General features: G+C 39.9%; 1 protein-coding gene across 1 annotated transcript in view; it reads right to left on the reverse strand.

Moving 5' to 3' along the window:
* Positions 1 to 14595, reverse strand: part of LOC140245015 (uncharacterized) — a 352187-nt gene that overhangs the window by 37376 nt on the left and 300216 nt on the right. The window contains exon 8 of the mRNA XM_072324605.1: positions 6300 to 6338. Within this exon, the coding sequence (XP_072180706.1) occupies positions 6300 to 6338 (39 nt within the window). The remainder of the gene's footprint in view (positions 1 to 6299; positions 6339 to 14595) is intronic.

Genomic DNA, 14595 nt, shown 5'->3' on the forward strand with positions numbered 1-14595 from the left:
AAAAATCAGCCATTTTGTTGAATTATTTATTTTTTTTTAAAAAGGTTGTACCCTGGGTGCCAAAAAGAGGAAATTATTTTGGTGCTGGAGCTAGCGCGCACTAGCCACTGCACTGCACTACACTAAAGCACACGCTAGTGGTATCGCAGCTTTCATGCACGCATAGTATAACATGCAGTGGCATGGGAAGGACTATGTACACGCACACACGATCTACGGAGGAAATGTACAAATGTAGGTCAGAGATTAAACATTCTATACAGATCACATAGAATTCAATGTGGAATTTTGTATGCTTTACATTGCGAGAGAATTCCATTATAATCACTCTGACATGCATAGAGGAAATTGATATGGATTTATATTGATGGATAAAAGTTGTTGCAGCAGTCACCGATGCACTAAATAACATAAAGCACACGACCTTCCGCATGCATTAGCACCATTCCACAATCAATTTCAATTTTGTCTCTTTGATGCACAATCTAATTGTTTTGCTTTCCATGACCAACCTCCCATTACGTAACTCATATCATCGTAAAGAGAGAGATAGATAGATAAACATAGATAGATAGATAGATAGACATATAGATGGATAGACAGAAGTATAAAGAGAAGCACATATGTATATATATATATATATATATATATATATATATATATATATAAGAACAGTCATATGAATCTACTCTCTTCTCATTTTTTAAAAAAAATCTCTGACTTCAAATCAAAGTTTCATTTAATTGAGGATCATTCTTCAATGTCTACAAATAAACAAAAAAAATGGCTTTTAACACACTGCATACACATTTTTCATTGGTGAGGTACAGTGCAATTGCTAAGACTACGGAGAAGCCAACCTGAAACATAAAAAAAACAACAACAATGAATGCACTTCAGATAAAAAGATAAGTAGTGACTTCTCCCCTCAAGTCTCATGTTCAAAAATGGAATGTTTGTATGCTTCTTCATTTGCACATTTTGTGCAAAGCATTAGTATCTAAGTACCAAGCAGTTAATCTATAAACTCAATCAATGGTGTTGTATCTAATTATAGCATCAATATTTCTAGTCCAAGATCTGACCCGACTTCGCACTGAAATATCTTCTTTTTTTTTCCTTCAAATCATCACTTGCACTGCTTTGATGTGCCCAAGTTGATTCGGTGATAATCTCATCGAAGCGTAGGCCCTAAAAATTTGATTTCTCAGCCAAGATGATATCACAGATTTCATAATCATGGTGCGACTTATATATAATTTATATCTTACATTTGATCATGGTAAGCCCACGTGAAGATAGGCAGTAAAGCACTTTCAGCAGGGAATTCACAGGAAGCACAACGTGGAAATGCAACACAAATGTTGACATCCAGAAGGGCACGTTCGAAACTGGTACAAAGCTGAAGGAGTATTAGCATATGTGTAAATGCTAGGCAACTACTGTACAGGTATGTGAAAAAAAAAAGAATAAAAAAAAAACCTCCTCAGGAATGGCGTTTTTTGAAACTTGATAGTTTTCTTTAGGATTTATGTTAAAATAACAAGTTTCTAAATCTCCATTGCATAGTAACTTATTAATAAATTGCCTCAGTTCTGAGAGACATGCAATGTTAAAGTACACTGCTTTTGATCAGCATGAAAACAAGTAACATATGTCATTCTATAAACACTCAAGAGGGTCACATTGCAAATAGTACCCACATAGGTGACGAACGCAAATAATTTGAGATACATACAAAGGTGCATTAGTTAATATTTTTAGCATTAAGGTGGCTGCTTTGGTTTTCTCTGTGGGTTACATTATCTCCATACATCTTTCCACAGTGAGGATAACATGAAAATTTGTCTGGATATTGGACAGTACATGCATTTCACACAGATTTGACTGATTTCATCGACAAACAGAAGGAAGTTTTACCCTTCGTGAATACACCTGCAGAAAAAAAAAAGTTTGTGAAAATATGAATCCTCTGCACTATACAAGGTTGTACGAAAAATATGAATGATGAGAATGTTGCCAATTTACCTGCAGTGATATGAAATACCAGAGGGCCATACACAAGGTGAAGCAAACCATTAGGTCCAGCCACGGAAACACGATGTCGAACATGGTGCCACGGTCTGATTTCTCAAAGCCTTGTTATAAAAACCAACACCATCTAGACACTAGACTAATGGCCTCACTAGCCCAGGACAGCTCAGTGCATTTGCTTCTTTGGCATTTTCATTGATTGATCCACAAAGTATGGTGTGAATAGAATTCCTGCCGTATTAAAGGCTCCCAAATCCAGTTATTCTGCTCAGGCTGCGTAAAGTAAGCACCTTATCCAGTGGGGGTATCTGTGGAGAAAAGTCCCCATTTCAGAAACACTGGCATAAGTGAATGCTGATGCATGTGTGTGTGTTGAACTAGATGCTGCATCTCAGATAAAATATGTTTGGAGGGTCGACGAACGGGAGCGTGGTTTGCGAACCATCGAGCTTTATGGCACTCGGCAAGAAATCTCCACTCTACGCGGTGCCGGAAATATCTCGTGCGAAAAGCGAGTGAGGGAAACCAACCCCAGAGGAAATCTCTCTCCAAGCTGCAGCAGACTGGTTTCCATGGCAACTATTATTTCCTTTGATGTAGGGGTTGTGGGTGATGTGGTGGGGGTCAAAGGGAATTCAGCAAAAGTTCTGCAGTGCTGTTGATGGTTTCAATGTTATGATGCAACAGTGTCACATTCTGTGGATGGACATCTGCACAGTTGATGGAGTGGGAAGCACTTAGAAGCATGCTCACCAAACATATCGCTCATCCTCAGCAATCAGCGAGGCTTACTGACAAGATAATCCTACATCTATACGAAACAAATGTCACTCCAGAGTCTCCTACAACCCCCTTTTTGTCAATCCTTCATGGAATTCCTTAGCCAAGTCCAGAGTATCCAGTCGAGGTGGCGATTACCCTGGCATCCTCAGTCAGATTTCAGGTTGAAGTGTTTGTTCCGTCTCCAGCCCGTCAGCGGCTAAAGAACGACTTCCTCTTGCGCTTCACGATGGGGTAACATATGATGGTGGAAGGGGGTATCGGGGTGCGGAATTGTACCCCTCTATCTTCTCCCTTCTGAGTTGGGGGTGGTTATTCTGCCCCCTTGCTTTGACGCTGCAGCTCATACTACTCCTCTCCTCGTATCACGGTCCTCCGAACCTGCACTGCTGCTCACGTGGGATCTTCACGATGAATCAAACGTCAGGTCAGGCTCTTCCACTCCCTCACTCTCACCTTCCCCCGCTCGCACTCGGGTGGGAGGGGGGAGGGGTGTTGCAAAACTGTTCGCTGGCTAATTAACCACACAAGGGCTAAATTTAGCTCCCATCAGCCGGTCCGTAGTTCTCTGGTTTGGAACAGGGACAGACTACTCTTGGGTGGGGGAAGAGAGACGACCTGCCATTAGCTGCCCACATACCTTTAGAAAGACCTGGGACGCAAAACTCGTTCAGATGTAAACGGGGTTTCCTCTCTGTCCAAATACAAATCAGTTCAGGTATTCCCTCTTCCCTTCCTTATTCATCCTTCTCCTTATCCCCCCTTCTTTTCAGAGATTTTGTATACTTCATACACTTTGTATATTCATATAATTATATAACTGAAAAACCAACCAATAAATGAAAGGAGATGTAGCCAACTCAAACTTAAAGGGACTGTACAGTACTGGTTGAGGTGGGGACTCATGTTTAGAACATTCCTAAGTGAGATAATGAAAAGCCTCTCATGAAATATGAAAGAGCATGCAATTTTAAGAAGGATTCAGCGTTTATTTGATGAAAATTGGTTTTCAAATGGCTGAGATATCCAAAAAAGTGCTAATAATAAAAGGCGACATGCCACAACTTTATTAGGATCTCTTTGTTTCACCTTGTTTTTGGATATTTCGGCCATTTCAAAACCGATTTTTCATCAAATAAACTTTTGATACCCCTCAGAACTGCATGCTCTTTGACATCTCATAGAGTGGTTTCTGAATATCTCGCAAAACGTTAAAAGCTAAATCCTCACCTCGACCAGAACTGTACACACCCTTTAAGCTGTATTACCTATAAATGAAAGGGAAGATACCTAAATATAATATCAAAGTGCATCAATGTCATCATCTCTGTGAAGACTTGATGATGAATGGAAATCCATGCTCATTGCAGCTCATTCTATTGTAAGTTTATCGATCATGTCATTCATCTTATTCTTCTCTTTATCAACTATACAAACCACCTTCAAAGCACTTTACTTGACAATTAAGTTTGCCAGAACATGACTGGTCAGTGATTCATAAACTTATCATGATTAATTGGTTGTCTGAGGTTAATCTGGAGCTGTGATTTTCTACTCATCCCCTGGTTCAATGAACCCTGCATCATTACAACGCCAAAGTGACCGCTGTGACAGTGCAAAAACAAGGTTGTCCCATCCTACTGTGGCAATCATTGGGTGATGGGGTGGGGTAAGGGGGGTAAGGGGGGGGGGGGTAAGGGGGTAAGGGGGAGGGGGTTAGTGATGGTTGCTACTGGTATCAGAGGCTTTATTGATGGGCACAAGCTGCTGATTGATATCAGGGCAGCAGACCACTGTGTCTGTCATCAAGCCACTACACCTGTGAAACGGCAAATACAGGTATGCCGTATGGGGCAGTATAAAACAGTGCCTTGACCTCGCTGTTAAAGGTAAAATCCCTCCTCAACCAGGGGCAATAGACCGGTTCTGTAATGTATTCAGATTTTATGCATGTTTTGCTCACAGACGTTGCCCTAAAAACCATAAAGCTTGCCTGAGGCTTGCCCAACCTAGCAACAACTAAGTGAATTCCTGCCCAAGGAATTCAATGGTAAGGAGCAGGTGAACGAAATGCTTTGTTACTAGGATATCCATATTAAGTTGTAATGAATGACAGAAATGGTCTATTGTGAATTGTTTTGTAAAACCCTACTTTTTTTTTTAATTCATTCATTATTCACACCCCCTCAAAAAACCCAAAACAAACCAAATCAAAACAAAAAACAAACAAACAGAACAAAACAACACAAACCCAAAGAAACAAAAGTCCAAAAGAAAAAAAAAATCAAGGAAGGAATACATCCCATGAAGAAAGTCAAGATTTACTGTATGATTAACCTTTGGCCATTGGGGGGGGGGGGGGAGAATAAATAGTGCAAATACCCCATGCATATGTGTATGGGTCTGTATGTGTGTGTGGTTGGGGGAGAGTAAGGGTCCCTGTTCAGGTGAAAGACATACTATAAAAGTATCCAAATCTGTATCCATTATCTTATTGCAGAAACAATATGAACAAAATACTTATTTTCAAATGCTAGTGGAACGGGATTACCTGAAGTAGAGGACCACTGTAAGTTCACCAGTTGAGTCACCGGGACAGACCCACAGTCAAGCAATTGCAGAGCCTATATATCCATCCCCCATGAAGCTACATACAAATCTGAAGGTGGGAGGGAGGGGGTGGCCGACTGAATTTCAAATCCTTTGCGGTCTACTGTCATGAGTGATGCATCCCCAGCTACCCTCAAATAACCTCAGTCTGAACCCCATTCTTTTAACGTCATCGTCATATGATCACGTGCAGAAATACAGCTACAATAATGTCACCAGTCATCTACTCCATGAGGAGTTGAATTAAAAAAAACAACAACAACAACAAAAAACAAACACCAAGATGACAGTAAGACGAAGAAGAAAAATAAGAAAGGGTGAGCAGCTACAGCAGAGGAGGGTAATAACAATATAATGAGAGCAGTTCTTAGTAACATCAGGGCCCGACACTAACTTTTTTCCCCGGTTCAGACCACTGAATTCATTTAAGTAGAGATTTTGGTGGCCCGATCTTTTGGTGGCCCAATTTTCCTGCTACTATTACTACCACCACATCACTTTCAACTGTGGTTTCACTACCACCTTCAACTATTCACTTCATTTTTAATATCTTTACCATCACATCTCTTTATACTACAACAAAATGTTATACTTCTACTATTATATCACTGCAGCCATGGTAACGATTAAGATAACAAACATACATTCTACTTAGCACCAACAACAGTAGCCGCAGTTGCAGCAGCAAAAAGTACAGCAACCACTACCACAATAAAAACAACTCCCACCACCAAAACAACATCAGCAACACCAGCAGCCAAAGCTACCATCATCAACATCACCTATACAACAACATTTATCTCTTTTACTGCTGCTGCCATTGCTACCGCTTTCCTCCTTCCTGAAGTGACACAACTGTTCACACGTCTACATACCTTCTGCATCAGCAGCGCCTGAACAACTTGATTGGCAACCTTTAGTGAACGAAACAAAGAAAGAAAGAAGAAAAGGAGATTAATAAGGGTCATTTTATCACATTGAAAAAAAAAAATGACACGAAAATGACTGATTCCAGACCCATCATCTCATGTAATTGCTTGTAAGCCCAATACTTAAATTTGACATTGAACATTACCAATTAATACTGTATATACATGTACACCGAATATTTCACTAGATTTTTATTTTCATGAATGTTGTCAATTTAAAAACACACAAATATATGAATTCCAAACCTGACATGAATGTGATGGACATTTCTCCATTCAGTACAGTACTCCACAATCGCAAATTTAACCACTCGCAAAATTGTCAGAAGTCCTAATTTGCAATAAATCTATTACTGTGGTATTTCACCAATGAAAAGTTAGAGAGGTATTTAAAAATGTGATTGATGGATTCACGTGTGGTACAAAAAACTATGTCTTTTCTTTTTGTTACCGTGGATACACACCTTGAGTGATACATATAAGCAGAATCAGTTTGTTTGGCTCACTGAAAGCTCAGTGTCAAATATTGACTCATCTTTGCTCGAATCAAGCCGGCATTTTACCAGGTAATACCCTCATAAGCGCCACCTAATGAGTGACCCACATTTGGAAGCTGGCACTGCTCCAGGCGACATCATCCCAAACATATGTCTATCTACATCCTTCCCCCGATTTAGATTGGAAAGCAAAGTGACGACAAATGACAAAATTCCAGAGATATCGTAGATCACGCAAGAGGCCAAACTGCCAATGCAACTTGATCTTCATTCTTTAATAATGTGAAATTACCCCCTCTTTTTTTTGGGGGGGGGGGGGCGGGGGAGGGGAGGGGTAAAATTGCAGTGTTAATTGCATCCAAAAATAGAAGGAATAATAGTTTGATCTATCCACATGACAGTTAAGACTACTGGTGTCATCAGTCCCCACTAATTGTTCATAACATTGAAAATATAGATGCTTGCACATGTGAAATCAGGGATGAATCCTTTTTTTACAACATTGCAGTATTCTGAGGCCTGGAAAGGAATATTTTCTTTCTTTTTTGGTGTGAAATAACAGTATTTTCCACTTGCCTGTACTAGACATTTGTAGTATTAAATACAATTGGGCGAAAAACAGAATTTTCCATGAAACCTGAAGCATTCCTGGCAAAAAAAACCAAAACAAACACTACAAAATACTGCAATAAAGTAACCGTTGCCATCTCTGAGAAATACACAAAGGTCTACTGTGCATTACTACAATAAGTACTTGTGGGAAATTTTACTCAAAGGAAATAGGAAGGAATACATTTTTTCCCCTTAATTGTTAAGCATTGACACAACAACAACAACAATTCTGAATATGGAGTCAGCAGCTTTTTTTGCCACAATTCTGAATAGGGGCGCATTAACTAATTTTGTGTCCCTTCGAGAGGAAAGAACTTGTCCAACATTTCATCCTACAGAACTAGCTTAAACCACAAGAAAATTCAAGAAACGTTAAAATTTTGTTGTTGTTAATGTTGCTGTTGCTGCCAAACCAACACTCACTGTTTGAGTGTCTTCCACTTTTAAGTTGGCAGATTCTTTGACAGCGACATCCGGAAGCCGGAAGCATCTTCGTCTAAATTTTTTTAATGGAGTACAGAAGGGCTGCCATACAAAGGGATATAAAGCTGAGGACTACTTCCTCAAACAACCTGCTGTTCATTACTTTGCAAACAACATCCATGGATTCCCGGAGCTATTATCAGGCAACAGGATGTGATTCAGCCCATACTACTTCCTTCCGAAGAAGTTATGGGGAGAAAAAATGCTTCTCTTTACCGACGTGACAGTGGCTTGGTATGCCTGATGATGAATGCAGCATGCCAGTCTTGTGTAAAGCATGAAAGTGATGTGTGTGTGTGTGTGTGTGTGTGTGTGTTGTCTACAACTGTCTATATCACTCTTGTTGTTTTGATTTGCAATCTCATAAGTAATGAATGCCACACCCTTGCACTTGCTGCATATTTGAAAGCAATTAATTCATTTTGTCCTTGTAATTTCATTACTTTTATTCCTTTTTTCTCATCTATGCTTTGTTTTTAATCTGAATTTCACATGCACTTCCAAGCATGAGATATTGTTAACCCTTTGAGGATGAGTCCCGAGTATACTCTGGCAGGTGTCTATGGGAAATGCGTGTTGTAGCAAAATCAGTTCATCCTCAACGGGTTAACAATTTGTGGAAAAAAGCTGAAAGTTACATTGGGAATATGAAAATATGAAAGATTTCTCGCCAGCTATTCATGAAGTTTGTGGACCAAGTAAAATTAACAAAGCAGCATATATTTCTCCATATAATATATACAGGTATACATATAAACATGTCTATATATTCATTTTTTTTTTGGGGGGGGGGGGTGACCCAACTGTGCAATTAGCATTAAAAGAAGACAACTTTTAAATTGAAATAAGACAGACAATGAACTACAATGTCTTTGCTGAACAGACCATGTGTGTCATGGAGCATCTACCCTAAATATAAATAGTTTCTTTGAAGTACACTCTTTGCTGGATAGTGCACTTGATGATGTAATACTACCATGCTCTTTGCAATGAACCACGACTAAAAAACTACAGGAGGTGTCATCCCCTGACCCTGATCCACACATGGCAGTTTCATACTTACACCCAACTCCTCACAACATCTTCCATCCATCTTTTCCCTCCAACATCAATAGATTCCACGTAGAGGTATATCCAAGGACGGTATCGCTTCAACACATCGGGGCTTGGCAAAAACCAGAAACCATGCTCACACCATCACACCACAGCACCACTGGTTGCGTTGACCTCGAAATGGGTGCATTGACAACACCTTGTACTGCCGAGACCCATACAGGTTGAATTTGCAATGCTCTTTTCCCTTCATTGTATGGCTAGCAGTCATATAGGGACTTATGCTAATCACTCGGGGAGAACTGTTAGCATTAGGATTATTCAGGGATTTAGGTTTAGCCAACCGCCAGCTGATGAAGAGAGACTGATTATTTTTTTTTCTCTCTCTTTCTCAAAGACCAATATATGCCAGAGCAATTCTCATTCCAATCTGTGCATAACTTAGGTCACCCTGGGGCCTCCAGCATGAATAATGATGTTCTTTTGCCCCAATCTTAATTAATTGATCCAAGCCTTATCGAGCCTATATTGCCCCGCTGCGTGCTTAGCTGGTCTAATCAGTGTTCCACTTGCTAATGAGTTGATCATTTGTAGATATACCCCAAGTCTGGCCCTCTGGATAAGCTCTCCATATCTTTCCCAAAATGGCATTACTGCCACTCTGGGCAAAATGGATACCAAAGCAATGAAAACAGGTGCAGGAGTGATTACAAAAAAAGCGTGAGGAAAAAAAAAATCCTCATTAATGCAGGCCAACATTTAAAAATAAACCAGAAAAAAAAATAATGTGATTAATGGAAACGCATATATAGCAGGTGCCTCATTGAATGATTGCATAATAACCTGTATTATAATCAATACCACAATGACATTTAACCATCAGGCTGCTATAAATTGCATGACCTGGCCCAATAACTGAGAACATGCGCGGGACAAGTTGGTGCTTATCCCCTTATTCCACCACATGACTCCTTCATTTATTGCTAATGGCTGGGGCAAACTGACAGACTGGCCGAACAACGGCCATCTGGCTGAGTCCAGTACCATGACGAAAATGAAATGAAAAAAAAAAGAAGAAAGATTTGAACATCCCATCAAAATGTTGTAAATATCTTAACTAGTTGAGGACGAGTCCCGAGTATACTCGGGCAGGTGTCTATGGGAAATGCTTGTTGTAGCAAAATCAGTCCGTCCTCAACGGGTTAACTGGCCGTGGAAAGTGAAAGAGCACTGACTGCAGATGAATAAGGCCTATCTATTCTACATTCCATTGGATTCTGCAAACTTCTCTCCCAAGAGGCGGGAGTAACTTTATATTTGATTTCTCCATTTACTCGAACATAAAAATGTTGTAAGAGAAGCATGCCATTTTTGGCCTAGACAGGAAAAAGTCCCACGCACAAGAAACTTTTTCTACCATGTCACTTCTTTCCCACCTCCCTTCCTATACGTGCTTCAGGATCAGGACGATTCTTTCACAAGTGTCATTACCAGAGGCACTTTGTTGCTTGCCTTATATCCTCTTATCTCTCTGCCTGAAAGGGAAAATGTTGAAATAAAGGAAATACCAAACCCCTCTCAAGGCAAAAGGTGACACATTAGCGGCCTTCACACTGGCAGTGAAAAGTTACGACATTCGATAAATCACGACTTTTCCATCAAAGTTGCTGGGCATTTTGTGCCAAGAACCATGAAACACTGCCAGGAGAGAGAGGAAAAAAAAAAAGCGCATTTGAGTGTAATCTTCTTTCAAACTTTACACGAAGAGAGAAAAGGGTATCACGGCAATTCTTTTGTAGATATCATGATCAGCAGTGCCTTGTTACCATATCTATCCTCTTATCAAGGCCTTAAAGGGAAACTTCAAAACCCTCTCGAGGGAAAAGGTGACATTATTGTGATTTGAGCTGCTTATCTACATCCGTGACTGCTTACAACCCTCGCGAGGATGAAAAAGATATGCCCCTGTGGATCCTAAGAGGAAAAAAAAAATAAAAAGACGCGACTATTCTGTGTAATCTCCTTAGGAAAGTGATGAAAAGAGGACTAAAGTGCGAGAAAAGTTGCCCTTTTTTAAGGCATTGCTTTTTTATAGTCTCCAGTTCATGTGAGAAATGCTTAAATTATGTACCCAACATGCTTTGTTAACTGTGCGCTGTGGCCAAAAATAGACTTACGGGACAAAAGACATATAAAGCAATATTAGCAATCATTCTTTGTGCATTATTTCCATGTCCATGTTGTGTTTGTTTTGTTTATTCGAGTCTTTTTATCTTAAGAATAAAAAGTTATCGTTTGAAGTTTGCACAAGGTACTGAAATTGCACTGGAAAACCAGCCATTAAATTAATCTCAAACAGCCCCCAGACGTGCAAATAGACCCCATTTACAGTGCGAGGCTCGGCCGCGGCTCGGCCACGGCCGAGCCCAGCCCTGCTTCAGTGTAAACGCGCAAAAGGCCAAATGCGAGGCCAAAATTGGCCTCGCATTTGGCCTCGCTCTGGAGGTGGTCTCGGCCGCGGCCGAGCCGCGGCCGAGCCCGGCCTCTTCTTGGTGTAAACGCAAACTGGGCCAAATGCGCGGCCAATTGCGCGGCCAATTTTAGTCTGGCTTCCAAACCCTCTGCCTGTATATTTCGCTATTCAGGATATTAACCCCCTCAACGTCGAAAACTAGTATAGTTTAAGGTGGTTTTGTCCTGCAAAGGATTTTTTTCCTTCGGCAAAGGCCTTTGCCCGAACGGCGACTTCGTCGCCACGGAATTCATTTGGCAAAAGGTCTGAAAACCAGACAATACCAAATTGCGTTTGTTTACAAGCAGAGCGCCACTACGACAAAATGTTGAAAGGTTTGAATCAAAAGCGCGGCCGAGCCCAGCAGTGTAAACGGACAAAAATGCGAGGCTCGGCCGCGCAATTGAGGTCGGGCTCGGCCGCGGCCGAGCCGCGGCCGAGCCCGGCCCCGCACTGTAAACGGGGTCATAGATGTTAAAATAATATGAAGCTTTTATTGTTGTTTTCTTCAAAAGCTTGTGAAATCTGCACTGCCTGTGGACAGCTGTTCATTTGCAATACAATACAATATAGGTAGGCCTACCTATATGGTGCTCTTACAGTGAATAAACACGTCACAGTGCTTCACAAAATCATATCAAACCTATGTCCTATCCACTGCAATGGATCCAAGATTGGGTATATAAACACACAAAATGAAATAACATCATAAACAATAATTGGGGGACTAAGCATTTGTCTGAGCAGCTGACAAACTGTGGCATTAGCTTACCACTAGAAAATAGGAAATCACTAAAATGAAGCATATTATAAATCAAGACTTTAAACATATCTTTTATGTAATTGCTCACTTTTGTTACATCTTTAAATACCAGGGGATCTTGCAGTGCAAAGGAATATAGGTAAATAGATTCTGTAATTTGTAAATTGATATAATAGCATCATCGATACTCATCTCTACCATCAATGATCACTACAAAATGGTGAGGTACTACATGGTATCTGTAAAGCTAACATCTGATGGTGCATAAAGGAATGATGTGATAACAGTTTTTTTTGTGTTTTTTTTTTTTTACCTGTTCTCTCATTCAGACCTGTATACAAAGGTTAAAGGTCTTTGGCAAACACTCAAAATGTTTCAAAAACACTCCAAGGTACCTTGGTACTGGCAGCATTCCACGGTCTGACATTTACAGGATGGTGCAAAATGTTAATCTGTCTGTGTAAATTCCCAGATGTGAGAGTCGAATAATCTCTCGATACAAATTGAATTTAGACCAGTGGGACTGAGGTTATTCTGTTTCTACATCTGTCTGTCTGTCTGTTTGTCTGTCTGTCTTCAGTGGTAGAATTGCCTGTTTCAAGTTTCTTGTTACATATCTGACTTTTAGTAAATAGCAGACAAACTCTACACTTGCCATAAAATTGACTTCATGTCCCGACCCACAGAATCACTCCCAAACTTTGGCAAAAGGATGGGTCCCGGCAGGATCAACTCACTCTTACCTTGTTTTCCGCGACGCAAGAATATCAGGCACCAAATGATCTATATTGAATCTCAGAGTAGATGAATCCAATCTCGGAGTGACAATGAAATATCTGAGTTGGGCCAGTTCTCAAACAAAGAAACACACAATTGTAATGCCAGCTCCCGTGCTTTTCAAGGATTGTAAAATAATCTCTCTCATATGGAAACAAAATGTGAAGCAGGCTGTTTAAGAATCCACATACCAGTATCAAGAGGTATATCCAAAGATTCCAGACACCAGAGTTACAAAAGTCATCCTACTTTGACCAAATGTCAACTGTTTCTGTCCAACTCATAATGTTTGGCAATAATACAGTCGGCCTGTTCCATTCGCTTTTGGTGTACTCAGCGCTGTCAAACATACTTTTTGCATCGCGCAATTAATCCGCTTTGTAGCCAGATTACTGGCTATTTGGTTCAGAGCAGCGCTTTACAATGAATCACGCGATAGGGCCAATGTTGAATCCTGTCCTTGTGTGAGCAAAGAAAGCCGATGAATCTTTGGTCGAGGATTACGTAATTGATGCCAGCTTTAGTGCTTATATTTATTGTCATGAGTACACTAAATTGAGCATGGCGCAAAGGAGTGTTTACACAGTCACTGGTTGGCATGTTATTACACCTCATTTCAGTTGTAGGGGAATAGAATGTGGCCAGCGCAATAAAGATCGGAACTCTTGCAATTTAGATTTCATCAAGGACTGAATACATGAATAAATTTCCGGATGAACCGTGTGTTGTTAATGTGTTATTAAAAGAATATCCCTTGCTTTTAGGGTATTGACATACACGGAACAGAAATTCGTCGGTTGAGAGTGAGAAGGCTATAAAGTTGCCACTAAACCCACAGTGTTCGAGATAACTTAACGCCCTTCTCGTTCTCAACCAATCACAAGTTATACACACATACATGCAGCTGTCACATCATCACTATCCCATTGATAATTGTATTTTCTATATCTGCATTCAATTTTCTAGTGATTTGGAAGATTCTGAAAGACAACCAAAGTTTTCCTAAGTATTGGTTGTAAGTTCGAGTATAAATAAACATATTACAAGTTATTACATAAAGGTTAACTTGATGCTGCAAAAGAGTTAAAGAGTTGAAAAGAGTTCTAACACTGTGAGTTTTCTTCTTCTTCTTCTTCTTCTTCTTCTTCTTCTTCTTCTTCTTCTTTCCTCTCTCTCTATCTCCATTGCTATATTTTTCTTCATCCATTTCTGTTTCTCTATTGATTTGTCCATTTATCTACTCATCTATTTCTGATTTATATATCCATCAAACTATTCTTTTTTGTATCCATCCATCCTTTCATCTGTTTATTCATGTGTCAATCTATCTTTTTATATAGCTATCAATCAATCAATCTTCATATATCTATCTACTCACAAACCAAACAATCTTTGCTAACATTTTAGCTAGAGCTAGAGTGAATTAATTTACCACCAATTAAGTTATCTCTTTCTCCCCCACTCTTTATCATCATATATTTCTTCATCTATTCTTGTTTATCTGTTGATCACTTGATGTACCTATACATCTACTTAATACCTACA

This window comes from Diadema setosum, chromosome 22, assembly GCF_964275005.1.
Source record: "Diadema setosum chromosome 22, eeDiaSeto1, whole genome shotgun sequence".
In the NCBI taxonomy this organism is placed as follows: domain Eukaryota; kingdom Metazoa; phylum Echinodermata; class Echinoidea; order Diadematoida; family Diadematidae; genus Diadema; species Diadema setosum.